General features: G+C 36.8%; 1 protein-coding gene across 6 annotated transcripts in view; it reads right to left on the bottom strand.

The window, feature by feature from the left end:
- The window catches only part of Magi2 (membrane associated guanylate kinase, WW and PDZ domain containing 2), a 1,413,820-nt gene that overhangs the window by 180,608 nt on the left and 1,205,457 nt on the right, over positions 1–27,755 (bottom strand). For all 6 annotated transcript variants that reach the window (XM_074064888.1, XM_074064889.1, XM_074064891.1 and 3 more), the window contains exon 11: positions 7,320–7,351. In XM_074064888.1, the coding sequence (XP_073920989.1) occupies positions 7,320–7,351 (32 nt within the window). The remainder of the gene's footprint in view (positions 1–7,319; positions 7,352–27,755) is intronic.

Raw genomic sequence — 27,755 nt, 5'->3', positions numbered from 1 at the left:
TGGGAAGGGTGGAACCTGGTAGAGGTGAGGTTTTTGGGAGGTCCTTAGGTCAGTACCTTTGATGGGAATTGCGGGACCCTGATCCCTTTCTCTTCCCTTCCTCTTTTTTTCTCCCTGGCTCATGATGTAAGCAGCTTCACCCCACCATCTCGTTCCATGAGGTGCTTCCTCGCCATAGGCCTAAATCAATAGGGCAACCAGTCATGGACAGGAACCTTTGAAACTGAGCCACAATAAGCCTTTTATCTTTAAAAATTAATTATCTCATGCATTTCATTAGAGTGCTGGGGAGACTTACACAAATAGTTTCAATTTAATGACATCTCTAATTCTAACAAAACTTGGCTAACCTAGCTTTACAAAAACATTATTAAAACTAGCTGTCCTCCTACACTGGCATAAAAATTCTAGCTTGTTTCATAAGGGAAATAGGCTGAGTGAGGTGAGGTGATGGTAACCTTCTAAAGAAGATTTGGAAGTACCACTGTGAGTGATTGTCAGGTTTGCAATACACATTGTATAGAGCTAACATCCAATACATAGTAGGAATATTTATTATGTAGAACTAACCATATACATAGAGACAGGATATATATGCGTATAGATAAATGCATATCCATATATTTATATATAAATACATACAATATATATGTGTGTCCACAACATACATACCCATAGATTTATCTCTGTTGACATTAAAATATAAATATATGGAAATATGGAGTTAAATTTCTTGTGGACCATATTTAGTTTGCAAGTCAAGATCTCTTGACTTATAATTTGCATTGTTTTAAAAACTGCTGTGTGCAAAAAGTATATGTAGAATTTGTGACAGGGAAACAAAAGGTTTCTAAAGTACTTTCATTATATTCCTCTGAATAACGTTAATGCTCATTTTATAAGTATATTTAAAAACACAGGCACAATTGCAGGAAAGTAAGATGAGTTATTCTTGTATTTGAGGAACAAATGTGAGACAAAAGGGTACAGATGGGCTGGGTGCAGTGACTCATATCTGTTATCCTTTCTACTCAGGAGGCAGAGACTCTGAGGATCATGGTGTGAGGCCAGTCCGGGGAAAAGTTAGTGAGACCTGCCGCCCCATCTCAACAAATAAGGCAGGCATGGTGGTTTTTACTTGTAATCCCAGCTAAAGAGGCGTAGGAGGATGTGGTTTGAGACTGGTCTGGACAAAAAGTGTGAGACCCTGTCTAAAAAATAACTCGAGTAAAAAGGGCTTGAGGTGTGACTCAAGTTGTAGTGTTCTTGCCTAGCAAGCACAAGACTAGTACTGCCAACAGTAAGAACAACAAAGGAGTCTTTACTCCCGTTTCCTGTGTGGAGCAGGAAACATTTCTCCCTTTTTTCCTCACTTCTCCCTATTTTATTCTGTTACACTAAAATAAGTCCTTGCTCATACTTCCACTTTGTGAGACTCCTTGGTTTTGAGACACCTTGAAATGCTTTTCCTGTGTGGATATCAAATACCTGTGATTTTGGGTGGAAACTGGGCATGTGAGGGAACTCCCTCACCTGGTGACAGAAACTGGTAAGACAGAGCCAGGTGATGAATCTCATGAGGCACAGAAAAGGAAGATGGGAACCGTTGCTAGTCCTTCTGGAGATTCTTCCTTGGGTACAACATGGCCTCAATATAAACTAGATAATGAAAGATCTCAGTGTGTAAATGAGAGCTTTAATTTTAACTCTATTCTCTGTATATGTTTATTTTGTGAAAGGCAGGGAAAATGCTCTGAAATCCTCTATGCACAGCTTTTTTCTGATGAAAGACATGTCTCACTGCAAGGAAAAACTCTGATGCTTGTCCAAAGACCTTGGGAAATTCTTTGATAGATTTAAGGCTACAATTGCCACTTCCGACCTAGCCTGGGATGACTTGCATGTTCTCAGTTTGTTCCTAGCCCTGAAGAGAAGCATGGCGTTTGGACATCAGTTCAGGCTTATACCCAGGATGTCCCTACCAGGGATAAAACCAAACCAGTAAGAAAAGTTGCCATTCTCAATGAAGAACCAAACTGGAGCTGTCACATTGGAAATCCTAATGTAGAATTAAGAAATTACATGATTAATTGCTTAGTTAAAGGAATAAAACAATCAATACACAAGGTTGTTAATTATGATAGATTAAGGAATATCATTCAGGGAAAAGATGGATAAAAGAGGCCCTGAAAAAATATACTAATATTAGCCCAGATTCAGTAGAAGGACAGACACTTCTGGGGAGGCCTTTTATTAAACACACAGTCCCAGATATCTGCTGTAAGCTACAAAAACAGAAGATGGGTTCCAGACACCACTTAAAGAATTAGTAAATTTGGCCTTTGAGGTTTTCAACAACTAAGATTCAATGGAGGAAGAAAAAAAGGATGAAGACAAGTCAGTTTCAGGCAAAGATGTAGGTCCAACTGTTCAATGAAAAGCAAAGTTAAGTCCTGGCTGTGATTATGAATTTTAAATTTCCCTTTAAAAGAAAGTCTTATCCAGGAAAAAAAACCAAAAAACAAAAACAGGGAAACTAGAGGGCACATTGACTCTGTGTGACCTGAAGGGGAAATGTTACAATGTGGAAAACCTGGACATTGGAAACTTGAGTACCCTAAGAAGGGCATACAATGTCCAGGAACATGGCTCCTGTGCCGTGAAGAAAACACTGGAGAAAGGGCTGTCTTTCTCTCCAACAGGTTGGGGGTAGGCATTTGCTTCTGAAATGGCACACTCCTTGGCTACTGAAGCTGCCCAGGGGTTCCCACTATTTGATACCCAATGGGTCAACTACCAATATCCTATGAGGAACTCCAATTGTCTCTCAAAGTGACTAAAAGGTTAATTAATTTCTTAGTAGATAACAGGACTCAATTTTCTGTCTTAATTTGACTTCCCTGGATCTCCTTCTAAATGGAGCTCATGGTAACTGGTGGTGATAGAAAGTCAAAGATTATTTTCTCTCAAAGAGATCTTGTTTCTCCAAAATGCCAACTCCATTGTTGGGCAGAGATACTTTGACTACTTTAAGAACAAATGTGTTTTGTAAATTGTTAAGTAGGAAGATAATTTGTGATTTTTTTCTTCTTGGGTCTTCATTGAAAAATAAGGCTACTATGAGTATTTTATTTTATTGTGAAAAAAGTTTTGTTTAGATTCAAGTTTCATAAAAGTTATTTCAAAAGACAAATTAAAAAGAGGTCATCAGATAAGAAAGAGATATAAGAAGGTATTGTACCTATTTCTGGGGAAAAAAGTTAAAGGGAAAAGGAAATGCTTTCAGATGAGAGAAGATTTTGTAGAGGAACTTTTGTCCTAAAGAGATTGCTCAAAAATGGAAAAAAGATAGGGACAAAACCCCAGAATGTTCAGAAAGGAGCAAGATGTATGAGTAAATCTTATGTATATAAAAGATGGACTTATAAAAAGTTTGTGTGTGATTAATATGGCTATAATTTAAAAGTTACCTAAAATTTTTTCTAAGGTCAAAAATTAATGAACTAATGTAAGACAAGCATCTAATTATCTGTCTTAAAAATATTCTGTTCTTGGTAATAATTTCTAAAAACTGACTTAAAGAAGAGATTTAATGTTTTATCAAGATAACTGCTTATGTGTTTTCTGCTAATTTTAATTAGGCTTTTGCTATTTAGGAAACCGAGTCTTAACTAAATCAGAGTTCATTTAAATATCTGTTTATATGAAAGTATGTTAAGTGATTTTAATACCCTATGTGTCTAAACTTTATTTAATGCTATGGAGAGGTTTACAGGGTTACAGATGTGTAAGTTTACTACATACAAAGTGGCCAGCAAGGGTTCTCTTTTATACAAGGTACATTAAGCTAATGAACATTATATTTATGAGATGTTGTTGTATGATAGAAAGCAAGTCTATTTGGGTTTACTGACACTGTATCCCTAAGCTTGTAAGAGTCTGAAAGCTTTGATTTTTGTTAGTGATGCCTGCATCTTATCTAGACAAAGATGCTAAATTACTCCAAAGGTAAAGCTAAACTAATGTATATAGGACATGTGTGTAGCTGTGATGTTGTTTTCTTTAAATGTTACATGTACTGCTTATATTCCTGAAGTATATACAGTATCTAAACTAAAAAAAAAAAAATAAAAAATGCCACTTTCATGAAAAGGATTGGCTAGTGATCACCCATAAAGTACATTTGTAATAAATAAATAAATAAATTGCACCTTATTTAAAATTCATTTACTCAAAAGCCAATACTAAATAAGATACATATTGTGTCATTCTTTACATTAAAATAAGAGTTTAAATGTATATTTTACAGACAATAAAGAGAGCTTCTGGTACTAGTTAATGTTGTAATTCATAATTATTATCTTAAAATGTATGAAGTGAAAATAACTGAAGTGTTTTGTCAACTACTAACCATTTAAAATTCTAATGACAGTGTTTTTGTCATCTGCAGTATGGATCCTTATCAAGATGTTTACAATCAAACTCATGGAAAGCATCTCTAGCAAGTATTTACTTTTCAAACATTTGTTTCTTTAAATATTTGCCATCATTGGTTTTTTATATTTTCCTTGTAAAACTTTGTAACTGTTGTTTGTTGACATTCTACAAAAGTACAGCTTCTATCTAACAAAGTAAACTGAGCAACATTTTTTTTTAAGATGCCAGGACATTACCTATAGAGCAGACAGAATTAAACTTAAAAATGGATGACAGATAAGACCAGCCTAAGGGCCACTCCTACTAAACCTTACTAGGTTGGTTAAAATTGGCCAAAAAAGGTTTTATCGGCACCTACTTAGCCTGCCTGCCACTTCTCCCTCTACATGAGATCACATAGGACCATTTGGGGCATCTTATCCCCTCAACAGGCAACAATTATAGTCAAGCCAGAGAGACTGGTCAACAGATATCTTCAGAAGAAAACCTTTTAGACATGGGAGAAATTTGCCACAATAAAAATGGAATCAGGCTGGGCGTGATGTGCGTGCTTGTAATCCCAGTGCTTGGGAAGTCAAAAAAGAAGGGTAATGAGTTTGAGGCTAGCCAGGGCTATGTAATGAGTTCCAGGCTTACCTGAACTGTATAGTAAGCTTCTGTTTCAAAACCAACAGCAGAATGGAGCCACTCCTGTCAGCCCTTCCAAAGTAACTAAAGCCAAGATGTTATGAAGAATGGACTTTTATGTGTGGGTGTCTCATGGAGATATATCATAATTAGATATCTTATTCTTGGCTACTAAATGTGTCCTGTCATGATGCACCAATCATTGATTATAATCTTGGGTTGATTTTTGCAAAGGGTAATAACATTAAATTTGATGTTGAAACTAGCCAAGGAGACTGATGGAACTTTTTGTTCTCTGCAGCTCGGTGTAGTGTGTCAGATTCTAAACTCATTGCCTTCGAGAAAAGATTAACAACTGAAACACCCTAGCAAGGAAATTGAAGTCCTTCACTTTTAACTGTGTATCTTTGCTGCAGTACGCAGATAAATTCTTGGGGTCCACAGAATACTGGTTCTCTCCACAAAAGGTACAGATTTCACAAAAGGTAAAATAGTTAGGGTACACTGCAATTCTAGGGAAACTAAGTCTTGCTCTGAAGAAAGAAGGGCCTTCTTAATTTAATCAGGGCCACCTCAAAGAACTAGCTCAAAACTTATCTGTAAATGGCTAGGTTCTATAGGATTTGGATTCCTGGCCTTGGGGTAATAACAAAGCTTCTTTATGAGGCAGCTTAGGACCTGACTGTAAACATCCTGAAGTAAACAGGAAGACAATAAAAAGTCTCTCAAAACTTAAAGGTTCACTTCCATCTTTCCTAGTCCTAGGAATTCTAAATTTAGGCAACCTTTTCATTCTGTATGTGACTAAAAGACAGAACATGGAATTAACAGTTCTTATTCAAAGATAGGGCTTATTTTTTAAAACTATTAGATGCTGTCACATTCAAGGACATGCTTCTTGGATTCACATTTCAAAAATAAAACCAATTTCTCTTAAGTTCTTACAGCAGAAGCAGAATCAGCAAGGCTTATCAAGGACTAAAAACTTTTATTCCTCATAGAGTCATTAAAGGATTTAAAATAAACCCTCCAGGAGGCACTCAGTATTTAAGTAAAATATTGTCAGTAGAGGGTAGCTATGACCCGACTGTTGCCATCTAAAATAGGCAACAGATGGGTGTAGGTTGACATTTTTATAGTGTGTATCAATCTGCCAAGGTGTTTCTGTGGATGGCAGATATTTTCAGCACATTAAACATATAGCACATTTATATTCCTTACTGTTTTTATGATTCTTCTTAAGAATCTTATTAGCTTTGTTCATATATAGTTCTATCTTCCCTTTTGAAAGATGGTTTTCACTAATTTCTCTTTGATTTCTCATCCAGTAAAAGAATAACTTGACATCTTTTGGTCCTGACCCTAGCAACCTGTCAACTAAATTTCTTGCCCACTAAATTTCCTTTGTCACTTTCTAAATAAGACAGGAAAACAACTTTCTTGGTTCCCTTTCTAGGTAGGACCAATAGTCCATTTTAGTTCAGAGACAGCTTAGAAAACAGACTTTTGACTCTCAACACTCCTTTTACAATCAAAAGTGACTAAAGCTGTTTAGGAGGGAAATGATGCAGATGAGATGGAGAAGTTAAAATCAGTAAATATTAACAGGGTGGACTCAGACATTAAAGTGAAGAAGTAAAACTGAAAAATCAAAGCAACTCCATCTCCTCCTGCCACACCTACTTTTAGATGGCAAGTTACAAGAATAGGAGACATAAAGGGGCTCTCTGTACCCACATCCTCCTTTGGAATGTTAAAAATCTATAAACTCTTTACAGCTGGTAGAGACGGATAATCGGAAGACCTGGCCAGCAAAGGGCAGTCCTAAAATGACCTGTTGTCGCTGTGTTTTGGGTAGGCTTAGATTGCATGCCCATGTTCTACAATAATAAACAGCACTCATCTTCTCCACCCTAAAAGCACTGTCTAATGATGCAGGTGTATTCCTCAGTTCAGAAAGTGTAAAGACTGAAAACAGGAGCTGCCATTTTGAGTCTTTGCTCCCATTTCCTGCATGGGGAGAAAGAAATGTTTCTTCTTTTTTTTCTACTTCTCCATATTTTATCTATCCTGTAAGACTTAAATAAATTCTTGCTAAAACTTACAAATAATAAAAAAAGGACACAGAGAATTTTTTCTTCTGATATCATAGAAATTAGAAGTAGATGATTTTAAGGTCTCCCGATTCAACAGTTATTTAATGGCTTATACAATAACTAAAAATAAAGAAAGAGGCATAAAAAATTCCAACTTACAGGCTTTGGAGTTTTCCATGGAGAAAAGAAACCTGAAATAAAGAAAACAGTATTTGAGCTATGAAAATATACCCACCACCATTTCTGGATGGCAGGATGCTATGGTTATTGTAATGCACTTTAAATTACTTAGCTGAAACAATAATAACAAAAAAACTCTTAATGGATATATGGTTTTATTCAAGGAGCTCAAACAATTTCATTGGAATTAAATTAATGAGTCAACCGAGAATTCTGAGGCTAAAGAAGGTAGTGATGATGTGCAAACTGCTGTTTAGAAGGCCCAAGACTGAGCGTCGTTAAGGATTTCTGTCACCAGCTGTACCAGGAGACCCAAGGAGAGTAGAAAGATAGAAATTTAGATTGTTAAAGGTAAATACCTTTGCTTACTGTTAGAAATGATTCTGTTTTATGGACCAGTTTTGTGCAGTTAAAGACCAATCAATGTTCTTGCTATTTTTAAATTTAAGATGCCTATACCTCTATTATAAGTCAGATCCAACTGTAAATTTGTATGTGACTATTACCACTTTGACTTCTTCCCTAGAACAGACTTCTATTTTATTATCTTTTGACCCCAGTGCTACACGTTTCACACAAAATATTTCCAAAATATTTGTTCACTAAATAAATTGGATGCAATCAAGACTTTTAAAAAAGTTGTCAAGCACATTTCATTACCACAAACACTATGATAATTAGATAGACTTTATTAAGGATTAGTTTTTTTCAAAATTGAAATTTTGTCATATTGAATTAGTTTTTAAAAAAATTAATAAAACAATCTTAAAAAAATAATAGAGTATAGATGGACACATCCTGGTCCTAAAATTCAAAATTTAAGATAGCATACAAAACAAAATCACTTTCTTTTTTAAAAAATTATTTGTTTATTTATGCACATGTGCATACATTGTTTGGCCCATTCCTCCCCAGTGCCTACACCCCCTCCCTCTCCCCCACACCACCTCTCACTTTCAGGCACAACCTGCTCTGCTCTTATCTCTAATTTTGTTGAAGAGAAGACATAAGCAATAATAAGAAAGAGAGTTTTTCTTAGTTGAGATAAGGACAGCTATACAGAGAGATTCCTAGCATTGCTTCCATGTACCAGTGTATTACAATCCAAGTTGAATTCATCTCTAGCTGACCTTTTCACTAGTTCCTGATCCCCTTCCCTTATTGACCTCGGTTGCTATAAGGTTTCTGTATTAGTTCCTCTGGAGTGGGGACGTCAGACACTTTCATGTTTTGGGTTTCTTACCTATCCCCATACCTCCTGTATGTGCTCTACCTTATCATGTGACCCAAGTCCCACCACATTGCTATACTTGCCCTAGATCTAAAGTCCGCATATGAGGGAAAACATACGATTTTTGGTCTTCTGAGCCTGGCTAACCTCACTCAGAATGATGTTCTCCAGTTCCATCCATTTACTGCGAATGATAAGATTTCATTCTTTTTCATGGCTGAATAAAATTCCATTGTGTATAAATACCACATTTTCTTAATCCATTCATCAGTAGTGGGGCATCTTGGTTGTTTCCATAACTTGGCTATTGTGAATAGTGCTGCAATAAACATGGGTGTGCAGGTGCCTCTGGAGTAACCTGTGTCACATTCCTTTGGGTATATCCCCAAGAGTGGGGTTGCTGGATCATATGGCAGATCTATGTTTAAATTTTTAAGAAGCCTCCAAATTTTTTTAAGAGTGGTTACACTAGCATGCATTCCCACCAGCAGTATTCGAAGGTTCCTTTTTCCCCACATCCTCACCAACACCTGTTGTTGGTGGTGTTGCTAATGATGGCTATTCTAACAGGGGTGAGGTGGAATCTTAGTGTGGTTTTGATTTGCATTTCCTTTATGGCTAGAGATCATGAGCATTTCTTCATGTGTTTCTTTTGGCTAGTTGAATTTCTTCTTTTGAGAAAGTTCTGTTTAGTTCAGTTGCCCATTTCTTTATTGGTTCATTGATTTTGGGAGAGTTTAGTTTTTTAAGTTCCCTATATATTCTAGTTATCAGTCCTTTGTCTGATGTATAGCTGGCAAATATTTTCTCCAACTCTGTGGGTGGTCTCTTCAGTTTAGAGACCATTTCTTTTGTTGTGCAGAAGCTTTTTAATTTTATGAAGTCCCATTTGTCCATCCTTTCTCTTAGTTGCTGAGCTGTTGGGTTTCTATTAAGGAAGTACTTGCCTATACCTATTGCTTCCAGAGTATTCCCTGCCTTTTCCTGTAGTAACTTCAGAGTTTGGGGTCTGATATTAAGGTCCTTGATCCATTTTGAGTTGATACTAATATAGGGTGATAAACATGGATCTAGTTTCAGTTTTTTTACAGATGGATAACCACTTTTCCCAGGAACATTTGTTGAAGAGGCTGTCTTTTCTCCATTGTATGTTTTTGGGGCCTTTGTCAAAAATAAGTTGGGCATAGCTGTGTGGATTCATATCTGGGTCCTCTATTCTGTTCCACTGCTCTTCATATCTGTTTTTGTGCCAGTACCATGCTGTTTTTATTGCTATGGCTTTGTAATATAGTTTGAAGTCAGGTATTGTGATACATCCAGCATTGCTCATTTTGCAGAGTATTGCCTTGGCTATTCGCAGTCTCTTGTGTTTCCAAATGAACTTTAGGGTGGATTTTTCAATCTCAGTGATGAATGTCATTGGGATTTTGATGGGCATTAAACATGTAAATTGTTTTTGGTAGTATAGCCATTTGTACTATGTTGATTCTACCAATCCATGAGCATGGGAGATCTTTCCACCTTCTGTAGTCTTCCTCGATCTCTTTCTTCAGGGGTTTGTAGTTCTCCTTGTAGAGGTCGTTCACATCCTTTGTTAAGTTTACTCCTACATATTTGATTTTTTTGAAGCTATTGTAAATGGAATTGTTTCCATATACTCTTTCTCAGTTTGCTTGTTATTGGTGTATAGAATATCTAATGATATTTGTAAGTTGATTTTGTATCCTGCCACCTTGCTGTAGCTGTTTATGGTGTCTAGGAATTTTTGGATAGAGTTTTCTGGGTCTTTAAGATATAGGATCATGTCATCTGCAAATAGGGATATTTTGGCAGTTTCTTTACCTATTTGTATTCCTTTTATTTCTTCTTCTTGCTTAATTGCTCTGGCTAGGAATTCCAGTACTATGTTGAATAGGAGTGGGGATAGTGGGCACCTTTGTCTCATTCCTGATTTTAGGGGAAATGGTTTCAGCTTTTCACCATTAAGTATGATGTTGGCAGTAGGTTTGACATATATAGCCTTTACAATGTTATGGTACATTCCTTCTATTCTTAGTTTTCTTAGAGCTTTTATCATGAAGTGGTGTTGGATCTTATCAAAGGCTTTTTCTGCATCTGTTGAGATGAGCAAGTGGTTTTTGGTTTTGCTTCTATTAGTGTACTGTATTACATTTATAGATTTGCATATGTTGAACCACCCCTGCATCCCTGGGATGACGCTGACTTGGTCATGATAAATGATCTTTCTGATGTGTTGTTCTTCTCAGCAGCCCATGGAGCCTTCTCCAAAATTGATTATATCTTAGGGCACAAAGTAAGCCTTACCAAATATAAGAAAATAGAAATAATCCCACGCATTCTGTCTGACCACAATGCATTAAAATTAGAACTCAACAACAAAAACAGCAGGAAAAAACATGCAAACAATTGGAAGCTGAACAACACAAAGCTCAATGATCAATGTGTCATTGATGAAATAAAAGAGGAAATTAAAAAAAAACAAGATCAAGCAAAACCCAAAACAAGGAGAGAAATAATAAAAATAAAGGCTGAAATTAATGAGATAGAAGCAACCCCCCCCCCCAAAAAAAACACCATACAAAGAATCAATAAAACAAAAAGCTGGTTCTTTGAAAAAATGAATACGATTGACAGACTCCTGACTAAAATGAGGAAAGAAAAAACCTAAATTAGTAGAATCAGGAATGCAAAAGGAGAGATAACAACAAACACCATGGAAGTCCAGGAAATCATCAGAGACTACTTTGAGAACCTATATTCAAATAAATTTGAAAATCTTAAAGAAATGGACAGATTTCTAGATACATATGATCATCCAAAACTGAACCAAGAGGAAATTAATCACCTGAATAGATCTATAACACAGAATGAAATTGAAGCAGCAATCAAGAGTCTCCCAAAACAGAAAAGTCCAGGACCTGATGGATTCTCTGCTGAATTCTATCAGACCTTTAAAGAAGAACTGATACCAAACCTCCTTAAACTGTTCCACAAAATAGAAAGGGAAGGAACACTGCCTAACTCATGTTATGAAGCCAGTAATACACTCATCCCAAAACGAGACAAAGACACCTCCAAAAAGGAAAAAAGGAAAACTATAGGCCAAGAACACATCAGAAAGATCATTCATCACCACCAAGTCAGCTTCATCCCAGGGATGCAGGGGTGGTTCAACATATGCAACTCTATAAATGTAATACAGTACATTAATAGAAGCAAAAACAAAAACCACTTGATCATCTCAACAGATGCCATTATTTTATTGAAGATTTTTACATCAATGCTCATTAAGGAGATTGGCCTATAGTTCTCCTTTCCTTGTAGTGTCTTCTACAGTGGTGGCTTTGTGGTCATATATTGTTTTAGTTTCTGCTTATTATGGAAGACTTTTATTGTTCCTTCTATTTGGAATGATAGTTTTGCTGGGTAGAGTTTTCTAGGGTTGAAGTTATTTTCATTCAGTGCCCGGAATACCTCACTCCATGATTTTCTTGCTTTTAAGGTTTCCAATGAGAAAGCTGCTGTGATTTTGATGGGTTTACCTTTGTATGTTATTTGTTTTTTCTCTCTTACAGCCTTCAATATTCTTTCTCTATTCTCTGTGCTTGTTATTTTAATGATAAGATGTCATGGAGTAGTTCTATTTAGTTCAAGTCTGTTTGATGTTCTGGAGGCTTCCTGTACCTGAATGGGCATAGCTTTCTCTAGATTTGGGAAATTTCTGTTATTATTTTGTTGAACATATTATGAATTCCTTTTGCTTGCACCTCTTCTCCTTCTTCAATGCCCATGATTCACAGGTTTGGTCTTTTGATGGAGGTGGTGAGTTCTTGCATATTCCTTTCACAGGTCTTGAGTTGTTTGACTAATAGCTCTTCAGTTTTTCCTTTAATTTCCATTTCATCTTCAAGTCCTGAGATTCTGTCTTCTGCTTGTTCTAGTCTGCTGGAATGGCCTTCCTTTGTGCTTTGTATTTTTGTTTCATTGTTTTTTCTGAGGTTTTCCATATCATGAGTCACTTCCTCTTTAATATTGGCAATTTTCATCTTTAATTCACTTATCTCTCTACTTATGGATTTCTCTGTTTCACTTTGGTATTTATTTAGGACTCTTATGAGTTCATTTATTTGTTTTTGTGTCTTCTCATATTCTTTAATTTTCTTGTTTTGGAATATCTTGAGTGCTTCCTGTGTGTTTTGGTTGACCATGTCTAGTAACATCTCCATGAAATTCTCAGTGATTACTTGCAGGATTTCTTCTTTCAGGTTGTTCTTGTCAGCTTCGTTGGGTTCCTTATCTTCGTTTTGTTGGAGTCTGGAACTGGGTATCTGTTTTCTTCTTTTCCCTCTGAATCCTGTATTAAATTATTTTTGGGGAGAGAATGGTTTCCATCCCTTTTTCATCTTCTCATCTCTCTACTTGGTGCTGTTTCTGTCCCTGGTCTGTGTGTAATTTAGTATTAGCTAACTTTTAATAGTAAAACTAACAAATCAAAGGAAGAAAGAAAAAAAATAGAAAAAGAAAAACAAGAGAGAGAACCAAAGAAATCAACAGGGAGAGGTGGTGGACAAACAAACAGAGAACTAAATAAACAAACACCTAAAGAAAAAAATTTCAGGTTCAAGAACAATAGAATTTCAGTCTTGGTAGTTCTGGTGTTATTTTTTCAGCATCTAGTCTGGTGTTGGTATTTAAGCAGAAGCTCTGTCTTAGTCTTGCCAGGTGGTTGGGGAGACTTGCCAGTGTTTTTTCCAGTCTTTCAGTGGCAGCTGCTTAGTCAGCTCCTCCCTCAGTAAGGTGTGGCTTGTCCTCAAGTTCCAGAGATCAGCTCTGTGGCCCACTAGCCATCCTCTTGGTCTGCATCTCCCATGCAGGTTTGGAGCCGGCATCTGGCGGTGTGGGAGCTCTCTTGTTTTCTCAGTGTAACATGGTGTGGAGTAGCTTTGTACAGGCTGGGGGTTCAGAGTGTTGGAGTTTTGATTCTTCTTGGTGGCTTTTTTCTGCCAAGTGTGGCTCCAGCATCTCAGCAAAATTTTTGATTTGTGGAGCTCACGCTGTCTGTCTCTAGTCACTGTCTTGGATCCTCTACAAATTACTTTCTTTTCATATCATATTTTCTGTCTTTCAACAATTTTTGCTCATGTTAATATTAGGTGATATCTGATAAAGTGTCTAATACAAATGAAATATTGAAAACATGCCACATGCTATGTTTATCATCTTTAAAACTGAGTTGTCTAAAATGGGAACAGTGAACAACTATGACCAATTTTTAGGAAATATTTACAGGAATCTGAACCTACAATCACCTAGAAGTTTAAGCAATCCAATCAGGCATGGCAAAAATACAAATTGTACCTTAATGTATCATTATGATGAATTGATGATTCATTTCATAAAAAGAATGAAATATATAATCCAGCATGTTTATTGACTTTTCTTGGAACCTAGAATTAAATTTAATGATCCACTATAATAACCATCTTAACCAAGAAGTTTGGTGGAATTAGCTTTTTTTCTGTCTCATGTACTCAGTTCTTACCTTTCTTTTTTATTAATAAAAAAAATCTTTTCAATGTGTAATTTGACTATATTTTAATTATAGGATTTAATTACATCCCTTTTACTAAGAGTTGAGGAAGTAAAACTTGAAGATAAATAAATACATTTATCGCCTGGCTTTTTCTGTAAAGTGACAAAGAAAGAAATCTTACCAAGAGTTAAAAAGTAAACAAACCAAAAACCAAAACCAAATCAAAACAGAAAAACTATTGGTCAATTTACAGTTATTTTCAGTGAAAGACACAATTTATTTGCTCTTTTATGAAATTGTTAGCAATAGTTCTTTTTTTTTTTTTTTTAAAGAAAAGATGTCATTTACACATCCACTATGTGTTGTCATTTTTTTCCTGGAAAGCTGAGAAAAATTTTGAGTATTTACTACTTTACATTGATAGGTGGTGGGCTTTTCTTAGACTTTGATACAAACTGAAAATGGTTCCTCTATTATGCTGATCTCATCTCCACATGCAGTATGATTTTCAAAAATGATTCTTATTCCTCTAGGAATATAAAATCTGACCTCTCAGTAGTTATGGTGCCAGATCATAATGGTTTAAAGGGAGATTGGTCAGGAATAGACCAGGAGAGAAGGTGCTTAATTTGACCACCTTTCATCTTCCACCAGTAACAATTTGGTTTCCTATTCTTTCAGAGCAGTTTCATTCAGGTTGATATCATGCCACTGGCAGGACCCAGGCCATCTTTACTATTTCCATCATGGCAGTTTCTGAAATACTTCTAATGCTTAGTTGAGCTGCAGAGGTTCTCTCCTCTGAAGTGACGGTTGCCCTCTCTGAGTCATTGTCAAAGAGAAGCTGCCTGCTGCAGACTAAGTAATTTTATGTAGTAAGAAAAAAACTATCAGAATGGATTTCCTTAAAAATAAATAACTTATGTGACCCTTTGTGTTTGGCAAACTATTAATCATGTTATAAACACTTAAATTAAGATGAAAGGAAAGCATCTATTTTGGATATACTCAATTTGTTCCTGATTAAGTCAGAAGGCTGAGCTTTTTACAAGATTAAACCACAATTTTCTGCTCCATGGCATTGGATGAGCTACAGAAATACTATAATAGTGTGGGTCAAGCTGTTGTAGTTTATACATTTAGTATAATGTCTTATGGGGATGGCCCCTGTAGGAAATCTAGTTTATTCTAATGAACACTTAATGAAACAACCAAAAGCTAAATCTAAAGTTTTAAATCCTTTAAGAGATATTCAGGTTATTATATTGAGCTTATTATTCTGGAGGGAGATCACAGAAGAAAAGGCTTCTGACATCCAGGAAGTTTAATGCATGTACAACGCACACATATACACACACAGGTGTTGTGTGGTGAAATCACCACACTGTGAATGTACAGAATAATTTCTTTTGGGCATAATTATTTAAGAACTGCTTACTACACTTAGCTCTTGCAGCCTCCAGAGCCATAGGACACCACCCACCTTCATAGGAACATGACATAGACTTTTTCTCAAGCCATTCACAGCTAAAGTGGTCCTTGTTACAAAACCAAGTTAATGGAAAATGAACTTTTCCCTTCTTTGAAATAACAGTAATAGTTTCTTTATGATTAGTTTCTAGTCTTTATTTCCCTTACTTTTATAGAAAAAACTGTGTATTGGAATTCTCCCGAGGGATTAAAATTTCTTGTAATAATTGTCTTGTGTTTTCCATATTGATGATTGACTGAGTTTAATTTCAGCATTGTAGTATATAATCATGTGTACAAACTTGAACATACTTTTTTATCCTGAGTCTTAAGATAACAAAACAAACAGACTAAGTAAAACATGGGTAGGGACATAAAAGAAAAAAAAAAGGAGTGAGAATAAATGAGAAGATTTAGATATATCCAATAAGGAAATTTAGATACATCTTAACATAAAGACTCAAACTACATATACTTCTAAAGTCTGTCTTATTTAGAAATAAAAATAAAACTAAAAGCACAGTGAGATAAACAGAGATATAGACCCACAGAGAAAACAATGTAGGCAAGAAATTCTAGTAGTTGAAAGTGGCACAGGAAAAAGGATAAATTTCATATTGAAATTAAAGTTGAATTCTCCCTGTTAACTAAATGCAATTCTGAATATACTATAGGAATATGGTTGCCAGACATAAGTATGTTCCATATTCAGCATGAGACATATATTGCATGTGATACATTTATAAACATTATTTGTTATTAATAAAGTTCAATTAAACTAGGAACTCTATGCTTTTATTTGCTAAATCTGGCCACCTCATATAGGAAAGAATTTACATATGTCCTAGATAATAATTTAAAATAAAAAAGCAACATCTACTGCAGGCAGTGTTCATTCAATGCAGTGAAAATTGAACCAAACAGAAACTATTTAATATTTCCTTTGTTGTCAGAAATCTTGCTTTGGAGAAACCTCAGAACATTCCATTTGTTATTCCTATTGCTGAAGTGTGTTGGCTGCCTGTGCATTGGAACCTGGACCGAGGAATGGACTTGAGAGACACAGAACTCAGCTGCTAATGTGAGTACCACAAGGGACCATTTACAAATTCCTTCATGCAGTTCACACATTGCCTTGTCCAAGCAGAATGGCTCAGAGTGGCTCTTTTCAGAACCAACTTTTTCTGATACATGATACAAAAAATAAAAGAATGTCAATATTTCCTAGCTCTGCAGGGGGAGTGCTTTATATGCGTGCATTTGTCTGGTAATTTATTGCTATGTATTTTTACAGGGAACAAGATGATGAACTTTCTTCAAAGCACCCAAATTTGAATAATGGATCAGATGACAATGAAGAGCAACTTTAAATCATCACCATACTATTGGTTTGGAACAATGCCAAGGCAGCTTTCCCAGCTTTCCAGCTTCTGTATTCCAGTTGATATACTGAACTCCTATTTTCAGCATCTGAAATAATTTATCATCAAATTACCTGCTGAAATACCTGCTAGGACATAGGATTCTGGTTTTGAAGATTACTGCTAGAATTTCATTGTTTTATAGGAGATTCTACAGTTACTAAAAGTGACAGAGATGATGGGAAAGCATTTTCTATTCCTTTTTTGTTGTTGTTTAAGCAGAAGAAAAGGAATAGGAACCACTATGTAATAAAGACCTGTTTCACTGCAGATCTTCATGCCCTGGGTTACTAAAAGCTGTGTCCTATTTTGCTTACACTAGGAGATGTAATGATGTGAGTATACTTCACATTACTGAACTGTACACTTAAAATCAAACAGTCCCTGACTTAATGATGGTTTGATTGACAGTTTTTTGACCTCATGATAGTGTGAAGGTGACATGCACTCAGTCGAAACTGTATGTTGAATTTTGATCTTTTCCCAGGCTAGTGATATGTGGTGTAACACTGTCTTGTGGGGAGTAGCATTAAGCCACAGGTGTGGTCATCCCCCAGTCAGCCACACAATCAGGAGGGGAAACAGCTCAAATGCCGTGGTGTACTGTATTGCTAAGCCATGGTGCTCACTAGGTTAGTCACATGAGCTGCATTTTCAACAACATGATGTTTTTCAGGATATAACCTCATCCTAACTCAAGGGGCATGTGTATGGTTAAGATGGTAAGTTTTATGTTGTATTTTTTTAACCACAAAAAAAGAGAGAAAATGAAAAAGGAAAGTAAAAGCTATACAAATCACATGTACATGAAAGAGAAGAAAGTAAGAAACTGAGAGAATGCTTTTTCCGTTCATAAGACACTGTCCTACCTGGGCAACCACAAGACCCTCTCACTCTTCTGTCATCCTTTGTTGTAATGAATAATAAGCAATAAAGGGAATTCCCATTTCTACTATGTTTCTGAAAATATTTCAAGGACTGTGAGAAACTCTTCCAATAGAGGAAACCATTTTTTCAAAGTTTTCCCAAAGCGGGGAAAAAACCCTCAAGGTTTTTAGAATTTCCAGTTAGAGCTAATTTGGGAGTGAAAAATACCACTACTAAAGGTAATCCTTAATTTTCATTTTCTCCCAGCCTGGCAAACATACCTAAGCTTTCTATCAAAAATTCCACCTTTGGTAAATGTAAGCCAGCAGGGTAATAAGCTAATTTCCATTAAGACTAGTTCAATGTTATTCACTTTCTTCTGTTTTTTTTTTTTTTGACTGATTCATGTATTTCTTATTAAAATTCATTAAATGGGTTAAGCCCTGCAGTTCCTTTAGATAATTTGTTTAAGCTATTTGAGTTAGGTAAAAGTTCAATTTCTCTTAATGAAACTGACCTAGGCTGAACAATGACCTTTCCCTTAAGCAAGCAAGGCAAGCTACACTGCTGGCTGCATTCAGTTTGCAAAGAAAATTTCACCTTAGCTGCCATCTTTGATCTGGAGAATCTATTTTTTTTTTAATCTTTATGCAATGAACTAAAGTTCTTTTTGCAATGCTTTAAAATGATCTTTTTCTATATCCCTTAAATTAAAATGCTTTAAAATAAACAGAATTATTTTTCTTGTCCATTGCTCCCCTGTCTCTGTTCCTTATATAGAGAGCAATTTTACCATGTGCAGCACTCTCAATGAGTGTCTAAAAGGAGAATTCTGCACATGTTTCCATTTAATAAACTCAGCTACATAAAGGATACTCTCAACATAAACCAGGCAAGATGAATAACCTCAATAATAATAAAGGAATAAGGGAGTGAACTGAAGAGGGAGGATGTGTTGGAAAGGTTAAACCTCAGAGCTAGGTGAGTCTTGCAGGAAATATGAACAAGTACAAAGGGATTTTTATTTATGCTCTGAACAAGACCAAGAGCAATGAAGAGAGAAAGCCACTCTGGGTTGTGGCACATTGGAAACAGGTGGCAAAGACAATGTGGAAAGGTATCATTACTTGCAAATGAAAAAATCCAGTTCTAAGAGTTTTGTTTATTTTTAGAAAACTATCTAGAAACATGTTTAAGTAATTTAATTTAAGACAGATTAGATGCATGAAATTTTATACCAACATTAAATGAATACTTATTGGGTTGTACGTATCTTGCAAGCATCATAAATTCAACAGAGCAAAAGTGGAACCTTTGATTTTTAGCTCCCAAGTCCTCTCTTTGGTCTTCCTTAATTTAGGAAAATTTACCTGCCACTCCTAGGTTTTAAAGATAGGAACTTGAAAGTCATTCTTAACAATTTTCCTTCCCTTTCTTTCTTATCACCAAATTCTGTGTATTCTACCTCCATATTCTATTTCAATTCTACTTATTTCCTCCATCCTAGTTGCTACTACAATATACTCTACTATCTTTTGCTTGAACTGAAACAATGGTGAATTTGATGATTTCACTGAACCTGATTATACTTAAAAATCTTTCTATGAGTTCCCATTACACTTAGGATAAAACACAAGGCTCTGAATAAATTAGCTCTCACTAACTCCCCAGCTGCCTCATGGGTCCCCTTTAGTCAATGAGTAAACCAGGCTTTTCTAGCCATAGGGCTTTTGCCCAAACTCCTTCATTTACCCATTCTTTCTCACTCTTCATACAGCTATTTCCAACTCCTTTATGTGTCAATTTAAAAATCACTTTCTCAGGGAAGATGTCCTTGATCTTTCATTTTTAGTCAAGTTTCCTTATTATATATTTTCATCACATCCTGTATTTTTCCTTATATATAAGATACTACTATTTGCAATTACATTTATAAAAATATATCTATATAATTAAAAATTTGAAAGTATTACTTTAATGTCTATCTCCCTTAAGAGAGTATAAATTCTATTAGGGAAGGACACTATCTCATTTCTTCACAATGTATTGCTAGTACTTAGCAAAAACCTGATATATAGTAGCTACTCTAACATGGAGAGTGGACAGGTATATCAAATAAACTGTGAATAAGAGTTTGGCACAGCCCCAAACCACAGAAGGGAGCAAGCATAGTTATGCCCAATAAATTGCATGCTTGAGTTGGCACAGCCTCAGCTGCAGAAGTGGGCAAGATGCAGTAAAGCTGTTTTCCATTGATGTTTACATTCAGAGAGAAGCTGTCACAGGTCCTCCTGTTCCCAAGGATTACATGGTCACACCCCCTCTCCCAAGAACTGCATCTCCACCTTGTGTTGCCACTGTATATAATAAACTCACTGGAGGTGGAGGGGGCTGGTGTGTCTCCATCTGAGTGCCCAGTCTACCTGGCCCCAGCTTTATGCATGTTTGGTCTTCTGTCTGTTGTCTTTTCAGCATCTCCCATTGTCCCCAGTCAAGGTTTCTAGGACAAGCTTGTGCAGGGCATGAGAGGTGCCCAAACAGGGACCTGAGAGCAAGGTAATGCCTGGACAGGAAACTAACTATAGGGAACTTGAAGCCTGAGACTAAGGAAACACTCTCTGAGAAGCAAGCACATAAGCGATAATAAGAAACAAGTAAGGTGTGTGTGGGGGGAGTGAATTGAATACAGCCAGGTATAAAAACATGGGACCAAGAACTCTAGGCTTTAAAAAAGCTATGTTAAGAATTATAAGGTAGAAGAATTAAGAATTGTAAGGTAGAAGAACTAAGCATTATACAGTAGAAGAATAAGCATTATACAGTAGAAGAATTAAGAATTATGCGGTAGAAGAATTATAAGGTAGGATTATATTATATGGTAGAAAAATTATAAGGTTGTAAGGTAGAGAAATTAAGAATTATATGGTGTAAGAATTAAGTGTTATATGATAGAAGAATTAATCATTATATGGTAGAATTATAAAGTAGAAATTTTATGATAGGATACAGTAGAAAAAATAAAAGGTAAAAATTATATGATAGAATATGGTAGAAGACTTATGGTAGAATGGTAGAAGTAAGAAGTAAAGGATTTTTCTCCATGGTAGTTGAGCCGGGATGTGGGACTCACCCCTTAAGGCAGTCATACAGGAGTGTGAGAGGCAGTGACAAGATGCTGTGGGTGGTGGAGATGCTGAACCATTAGCCCCACCTTAAAAGTATGTTCAGTCTGGAGATTCTGAATCAGTGTCAAATGAGATGGGTCAGAAGGAAGCTCTGACACATCAAACACAGGGAACCATGCATTTGGGGATCCTTCCATGGGCCAAGAAATTTCCTATTCTTTTAAGAGTCCCCTGCATGCTACCTTGCAGGCAGCTCATAGTCAATGAAAAGATACAGCTGGTTTTGAATTTTACCCTGTGCTTGAGAGACCAGACCCTAACAACCCTGGCATGCAACAGAGATTTCATGACCAGGCTACCAACTGGTGCCAATGGGCCTAGGACTTGGCTCCCTGACAAGTGTCATAGGGAGGAATGGGATTTGTGGAGCACAGCACCACTGCTGGGAGCAGGCGGCTGGATAGGGATTGAGTCATGGCAGCACTGGGGGAGGCAAGACTTCAGACCTGCCTCCTAAAAGAGCTCATCCCTTGCCAGGCTCAGTCCCATTCCTGCACTGCTGCCACTGCAGGAGCCTCTGGCAATCGCTGGTGCAAACCTGCCCCTATCCCTGTTTTGTGAGCCATTTGTGCTTACATTCTAATCTCCTTGGCCCACTTGCTGATAGCAATGCCTGGGCAGAGAGCCTAGTTTCTGGGCTTGCTTTGGGCTTGCCCCCACAAACAAAGGCACCTATAGAAGCTGCCTGACTAAGTCATGCTGTGTACCATCAAAATGCTTCAGCCTTGCCTAGGCAATTTTTATCTAGGCTTCTGTACACATTGGTGAGGCCACTAAGCATGTCATTGCTCATTGTTTGGCTACATGGGGTTGAAGGCATGTTTTTCCTAAAGATGCAGAACACCCAGTGTGGGTACCATTGTGGGTTGTCAAGCCTCATAGATACCCTGGTCCTGAAGATGAGGAAGCTGAGACTGGAAGACTTGCCCCAAGACAGGGAGCTGATAAGGCTGACTCCTTCACTGACCATAAGGCAGCCAAGGAAATGACTGCTGGCGAGACAGATGCAGGACAGTGAGCCAACCACCTGGTGTCAAATTAAGAAACTAATGGACATGGCGATGATGGTAACTGATAGCCTGGGAATAGCTGGGAATCCCACAGGTACATTGTTGTCAGCATTGGTTGTAATTACAGTACAGGTGGGTATTGTCCAGGGCAATGTATACTGGACAATTCATGTCCAATCCACCAATGATGCATCCTATTACTTGGTAGAGACATCTTGTATCTATCTTTACCAATGATTTGGTACACATGGGAGGTCATTCCGTAGGACATTTGGTGCCTCAATGTAGTGACTATAACTTTACAGGTGATTCTCATCTTATGGGCACATCAGAATGAAGCAAACGATACTATGGACTTATGGCTATTAAGATAAAAAATATCTGCCATGAAAAAGGCTTATGATAATGTTGTTTCTCCAGCTATTATTGCAAAAACTGTTCTGGATGAATTCAAGGGTTTCAATCCATTTAAGTTCTTAAAGCACTCCTGGTATTGTTCACCTGTTTTCTTTTTTTAGTAGAATACTACAAGGTGGGAAGACAACTCCTTGGATTAAGGGAACAGGCTTCATTATGAACAGTTAAAAAATTAGAAAAGGGGGAGATGTGGAAGGCCAACAGGTGTATCAAATAAGCTGTGGGTTTGAGTTTGGCACAGCCCCATACCACAGAAGGGAGCAAATATAGTTATGCCCAATAACTTGTATGCTTGAGTTGGCATAGCCTCAGCTGCGGAAGTGAGCTAGATGCAGTATGGCAGTTTTTTCCTTTAATGTTTATGTTCAGAGAGAAGATGTCATAGGTTCTTCCTGTTCCTGGGGATTACAAGGTCACACCCCCTCTCCCAAGAACTGCCTCTCCACCTCATGTTGCCACTGTATATAATAAACTCACTGGAGGTGGAGGGGGCTGGTGTGTCTCCACCTGAGTGCTCAGCCTACCTGGCCCCAGCTTTATGCATGTTTGGTCATCTGTCTGTTGTCTTTTTCAGCATCTCCCATCACCCCGAGTTAAGGTTTCTAGGACAAGCTCGTGCAGGACATGAGACTCTAATAGACATATTTGGATGAAAAAAGTAATGGTAGTAAGGAGGTAGGAGAGACACAGAGTCATAATATATTTAGGAGAACACATGGAGCATGATGGTTTTCTGAAGGTGAAGGGTGGTATAAAGGGGAAGATGAAATATATGATGACTGGGGAACTGAGGCAGATAATGGTAGTGTTTGCTGAGGTAAGGGATATAGAACAGAAGCTTCTCTGAATAGAGGCTGGAAAGTTAGTTTCTTTGTGTGTTAGGGATCAAATGTAGTTTGAATTCCATTTTGAGATTTGAACCAAAATGAGTTTGTACCGAACCAAAGTTCTGTACTAGTTGGTTCTATTTTCTGGTGCTCTGTAGTATCAGGATTAGATATATAATGCACCTAAAATGATGGAACAAAATTATAGCTTATAAAATCTGAAGTCCTCAGGATTGGTTGCAGAATGAGTGAATTATTGAAAAATAACAGAGATCCAAGTAAGGAGACAGCTATAAGGAGTAGTAAATAGAAAGACTGACAAACAAAGCTTTTAGTGTCTTGTCAAGCAGGAGGATCACCAGTGACCTCAGTGGGAGCAGTTTAATTGCTATGTCAGAAGCAGAAAAAAGACTTCAGTGTGTCTGGGTGAATGGAAGATGAGGAAGTGGAACTGCGAAATGGCTATGGTTGAAAAAACAGTGCCAAGTCTAGTGGCTGTGGGAGGAAGTGAGCCCCACAAAGGGAGGCTTTCCTTCAGGTAGGATAAGCATGTTCACATTCAGGTGAGAAGGAACCTGAGCAGAGAGATAGAGCCTGCAGGCTCAGGAGGAAAGATGACAGGTTATGGAATCATTTCAGGAGATGAGAGGATAGGATGTAGAATACCAAGAGAGGACTTAACCTTAAAGTTCTTATCAAGGAACTGAGATCTAGCAGGGGAAGCCCCCCCCACTTGCCATCTGTCCCCATGGGGCAGGATGGGACAGCGGCTGAAAGTGGGAGTTTGTAAGAATCCTGGTTATGAGGCAAAGATGCTAACAGGGAACAATTTCTGAGGAAGAATTGTGGAGAGGTATTATGCACATAGAATATGGGGTAAAACTGACATGGGCTTCATTCCCAGTTCCACAACTTACTTGTATGTGGTATCCTATTTGTGGTAGGGCACATATTATCAGAATTAGTCCTTGGGCTCTGAGGGAGACCTGGTTGTGATTGCTGGCTCACAACTGGGTGACTGTGAACATGTCCCAAACCTCTCAAAAGTTCAGATTTCTTATCTATAACAAAGTAAGAATGATAACAAGAATTATTTTTGTGAGAACAAAATAATAATGATGCCTATTACATTCAATCAACATAGAAAAAATTGCTTTGTTCCATTGGATGCTTCTGATGTATTTTGAATTCTTTTTCTACAAAATAGAGGACTACCTTTCAGTAAGGTGTTCAACCACTTATTACCATAATAGGTACATATTATTTTGTTCTCTTAGTTGTTTTAGGCTTTTGTTCTTTTATGCTTTCTTTTAATCTTTTTAAACTGCAGTTTACCATACAGATTTTTATTTATTTATTTTTTTGGTGGTATTGGGGTTTGAACTAAGAGTGTTGTGCTTGCTGGAAAGCACTCTACCACTTGAGCCATTCCTCTAGAACCTGATTTGTTTTGATTTGCTTTGTATAACCTTTCCAATCACTCTTTTCATCCCAGAAGCATTTTCCATTAAGCTCCTTCTGATTCTGATGAGGTAAGTAACTCATTTTAACTTGAAATTTTAACTCATATGAAAATGGAAACACACCTATCAAAACTTAGAGGATACAGCAAAAATAGTATTAAGAAGGGAGTATATAGCATTAATTGCCTACATCAAAGAAATAAAGAAAAACACCTGATAAACAACCTAATGATACATCTCAAGAACTAAAAAAAGCAAAAATACAATAAATCCAAAATGAGTAGAAGGAAGGAATAACAAACATCTGAGCAAAGATAAGAAAAATAGAGACAATATAAAATTCAAAATACTAAGGAAACAAGAGTTGATATTTTGTGAAGAAAAAAAATCTAAAAATTATAAGCTAGACTAAGTAAGGAAAAAAGAGAGAAGGCAAAATTAGGGATGAGATGACAACTGTTGATGCACAAATACAAAGGATTGTAGCATTATGAAAAATTATTTGTGGATGGTGACTAGAGTGCAGAAGCAGACAGTGTGAGCTCTGTAAATCAAAAATCTTACGGAGACACTGGAGCCACACTTGGCAGCAAAAAAGCACTAAGAAGAATCAAAATTTTGACACCCTGAACCCCTAGAGCCTACAAAGCTTTTCCATGGCATGTTACACTGAGAAAACAGGAGGACTCCCTACCACCAAACCATGGCTCCAAACCTGCTTGGGAGACATCCAGCAGACCAACAGTTTTACTATTTGAGTTAACTAACACTAAATTACACACAGACGAGGGACAGAAATAGCATACATACACTAACCTAAAACCCAACATACCCACAAAACAAAAACAAGGGAAAGAAAACAGGTGACTGAAACCACCAATAGCCTATCAAGAACATAGTTACACAGTACCAAGTGGAACAATAGGAAGATGAAAAAGGGATGGAAACTATTTGCCCCCCCAAAAATAATTTAATACAGGATTCAGAGGGAAATGAAGAAAATGGAAACCCAGTCCCAGACTCCAACAAAACAAAGATAAACTATGCCAAGGAACCCAGTGAAACCCACAAGAACACTCTGAAAGAAGAAATCCTGAAAGTAATCACTGAGAATTTCATGGAGATGTTACTAGACATGGTCAACCAAAATGGACAAGAAGTACTCGAGAAATTCCAAGACACTAAAAATAAAGAATATGAGAAAACACAGAAACAAATAAATGAACTCAAAGGAGCCCTAAATAAACACCAAAGTAAAACATAGAACACTATAAATAGAGAGATAAATGAATTAAAGATGAAAATTGCCAATATTAAAGAGGAAGTGACTCATGATATGGAAAACCTCAGAAAAAACAATGAAACAAAAATACAAAACACAAAGGAAGGCCATTCCAGCAGACTAGAACAAGCAGAAGACAGAATCTCAGGACTTGAAGATGAAATGGAAATTAAAGGAAAAACTGAAGAGCTACTAGTCAAACAACTCAAGACCTGTGAAAGGAATATGCAAGAACTCACTGACTCCATCAAAAGACCAAACCTGAGAATCATGGGCATTGAAGAAGGAGAAGAGGTGTAAGCAAAAGGAATTCATAATATATTCAACAAAATAATAACAGAAATTTCCCAAATCTAGAGAAAGCTATGCCCATTCAGGTACAGGAAGCCTCCAGGACACCAAACAAACTTGATCAAAATAGAACTACCCCACGACATCTTATCATTAAAACAATAAGCACAGAGAATAGGGAAAGAATATTGAAGGCTGTAAGAGAGAAAAAACAACATACAAAGGTAAACCCATCAAAATCACAGCAGCTTTCTCAACAGAAACCTTAAAAGCAAGAAGAGCATGGAGTGAGGTATTCCGGGCACTGAATGAAAATAACTTCAACCCTATACACCAATAACAAACAAACTGAAAAAGAATATATGGAAACATTTCTATTTACAATAGCTTCAAAACAAAATCAAATATGTAGGAGTAAACTTAACAAACAATGTGAATGACTTCTACAAGGAGAACTACAAACCCCTGAAGAAAGAGATTGAGGTAGACTACAGAAGGTGGAGAGATCTCCGGTGCTCATGGATTGGTAGAATCAACATAGAAAAATGGCTGTACTACCAAAAGCAATCTACATGTTTAATGCAATTCCCATCAAAATCCCAATGACATTCATCACAGAGATTGAAAAATCCACCCTAAAGTTCATTTGGAAACACAAGAGACTGCAAATAGCCAAGGCAATACTCTGCAAAAAGAACAACGCTGGAGGTGTAACAATACTGGACTTCAAACTATATTACAAAGCAATAGCAATAAAAACAGCATGGAAATGGCCCAAAACCAGACATGAACACCAGTGGAACAGAATAGAGGACCCAGATATGAATCCACACAGCTATGCCCAACTTATTTTTGACAAGGTGTCAAAATCATGGGATGGAGAAAAGACAGCCTCTTCAAGAAATGTTGCTGGGAAAAGTGGTTATCCGTCTGCAAAAAAACTGAAACTAGATCCATGTTTATCACCCTATACTAGTATCAACTCAAAATGGATCAAGGACCTTAATATCAGACCTCAAACTCTGAAGTTACTACAGGAAAGGGCAGGGAATACTCTGGAAGCAACAGGTATAGGCAAGTACTTCCTTAATAGAAACCCAACAGCTCAGCAACTAAGAGAAAGGATAGACGAATGGGACTTCATAAAATTAAAAAGCTTCTGCACAACAAAAGAAATGGTCTCTAAACCGAAGAGACCACCCACAGAGTTAGAGAAAATATTTGCCAGCTATACATCAGACAAAGGAGTGATAAGCAGAATATACAGGGAACTTAAAAAACTAAACTCTCCCAAAATCAATGAACCAATAAAGAAATGGGCAACTGAACTAAACAGAACTTTCTCAAAAGAAGAAATACAAATGCCCAAAAAACACATGAAAAAATGCTCACCATCT

This window comes from Castor canadensis, chromosome 2, assembly GCF_047511655.1.
Source record: "Castor canadensis chromosome 2, mCasCan1.hap1v2, whole genome shotgun sequence".
NCBI lineage: Eukaryota > Metazoa > Chordata > Mammalia > Rodentia > Castoridae > Castor > Castor canadensis.
This window is presented reverse-complemented; position numbering and strand designations above follow the sequence as displayed.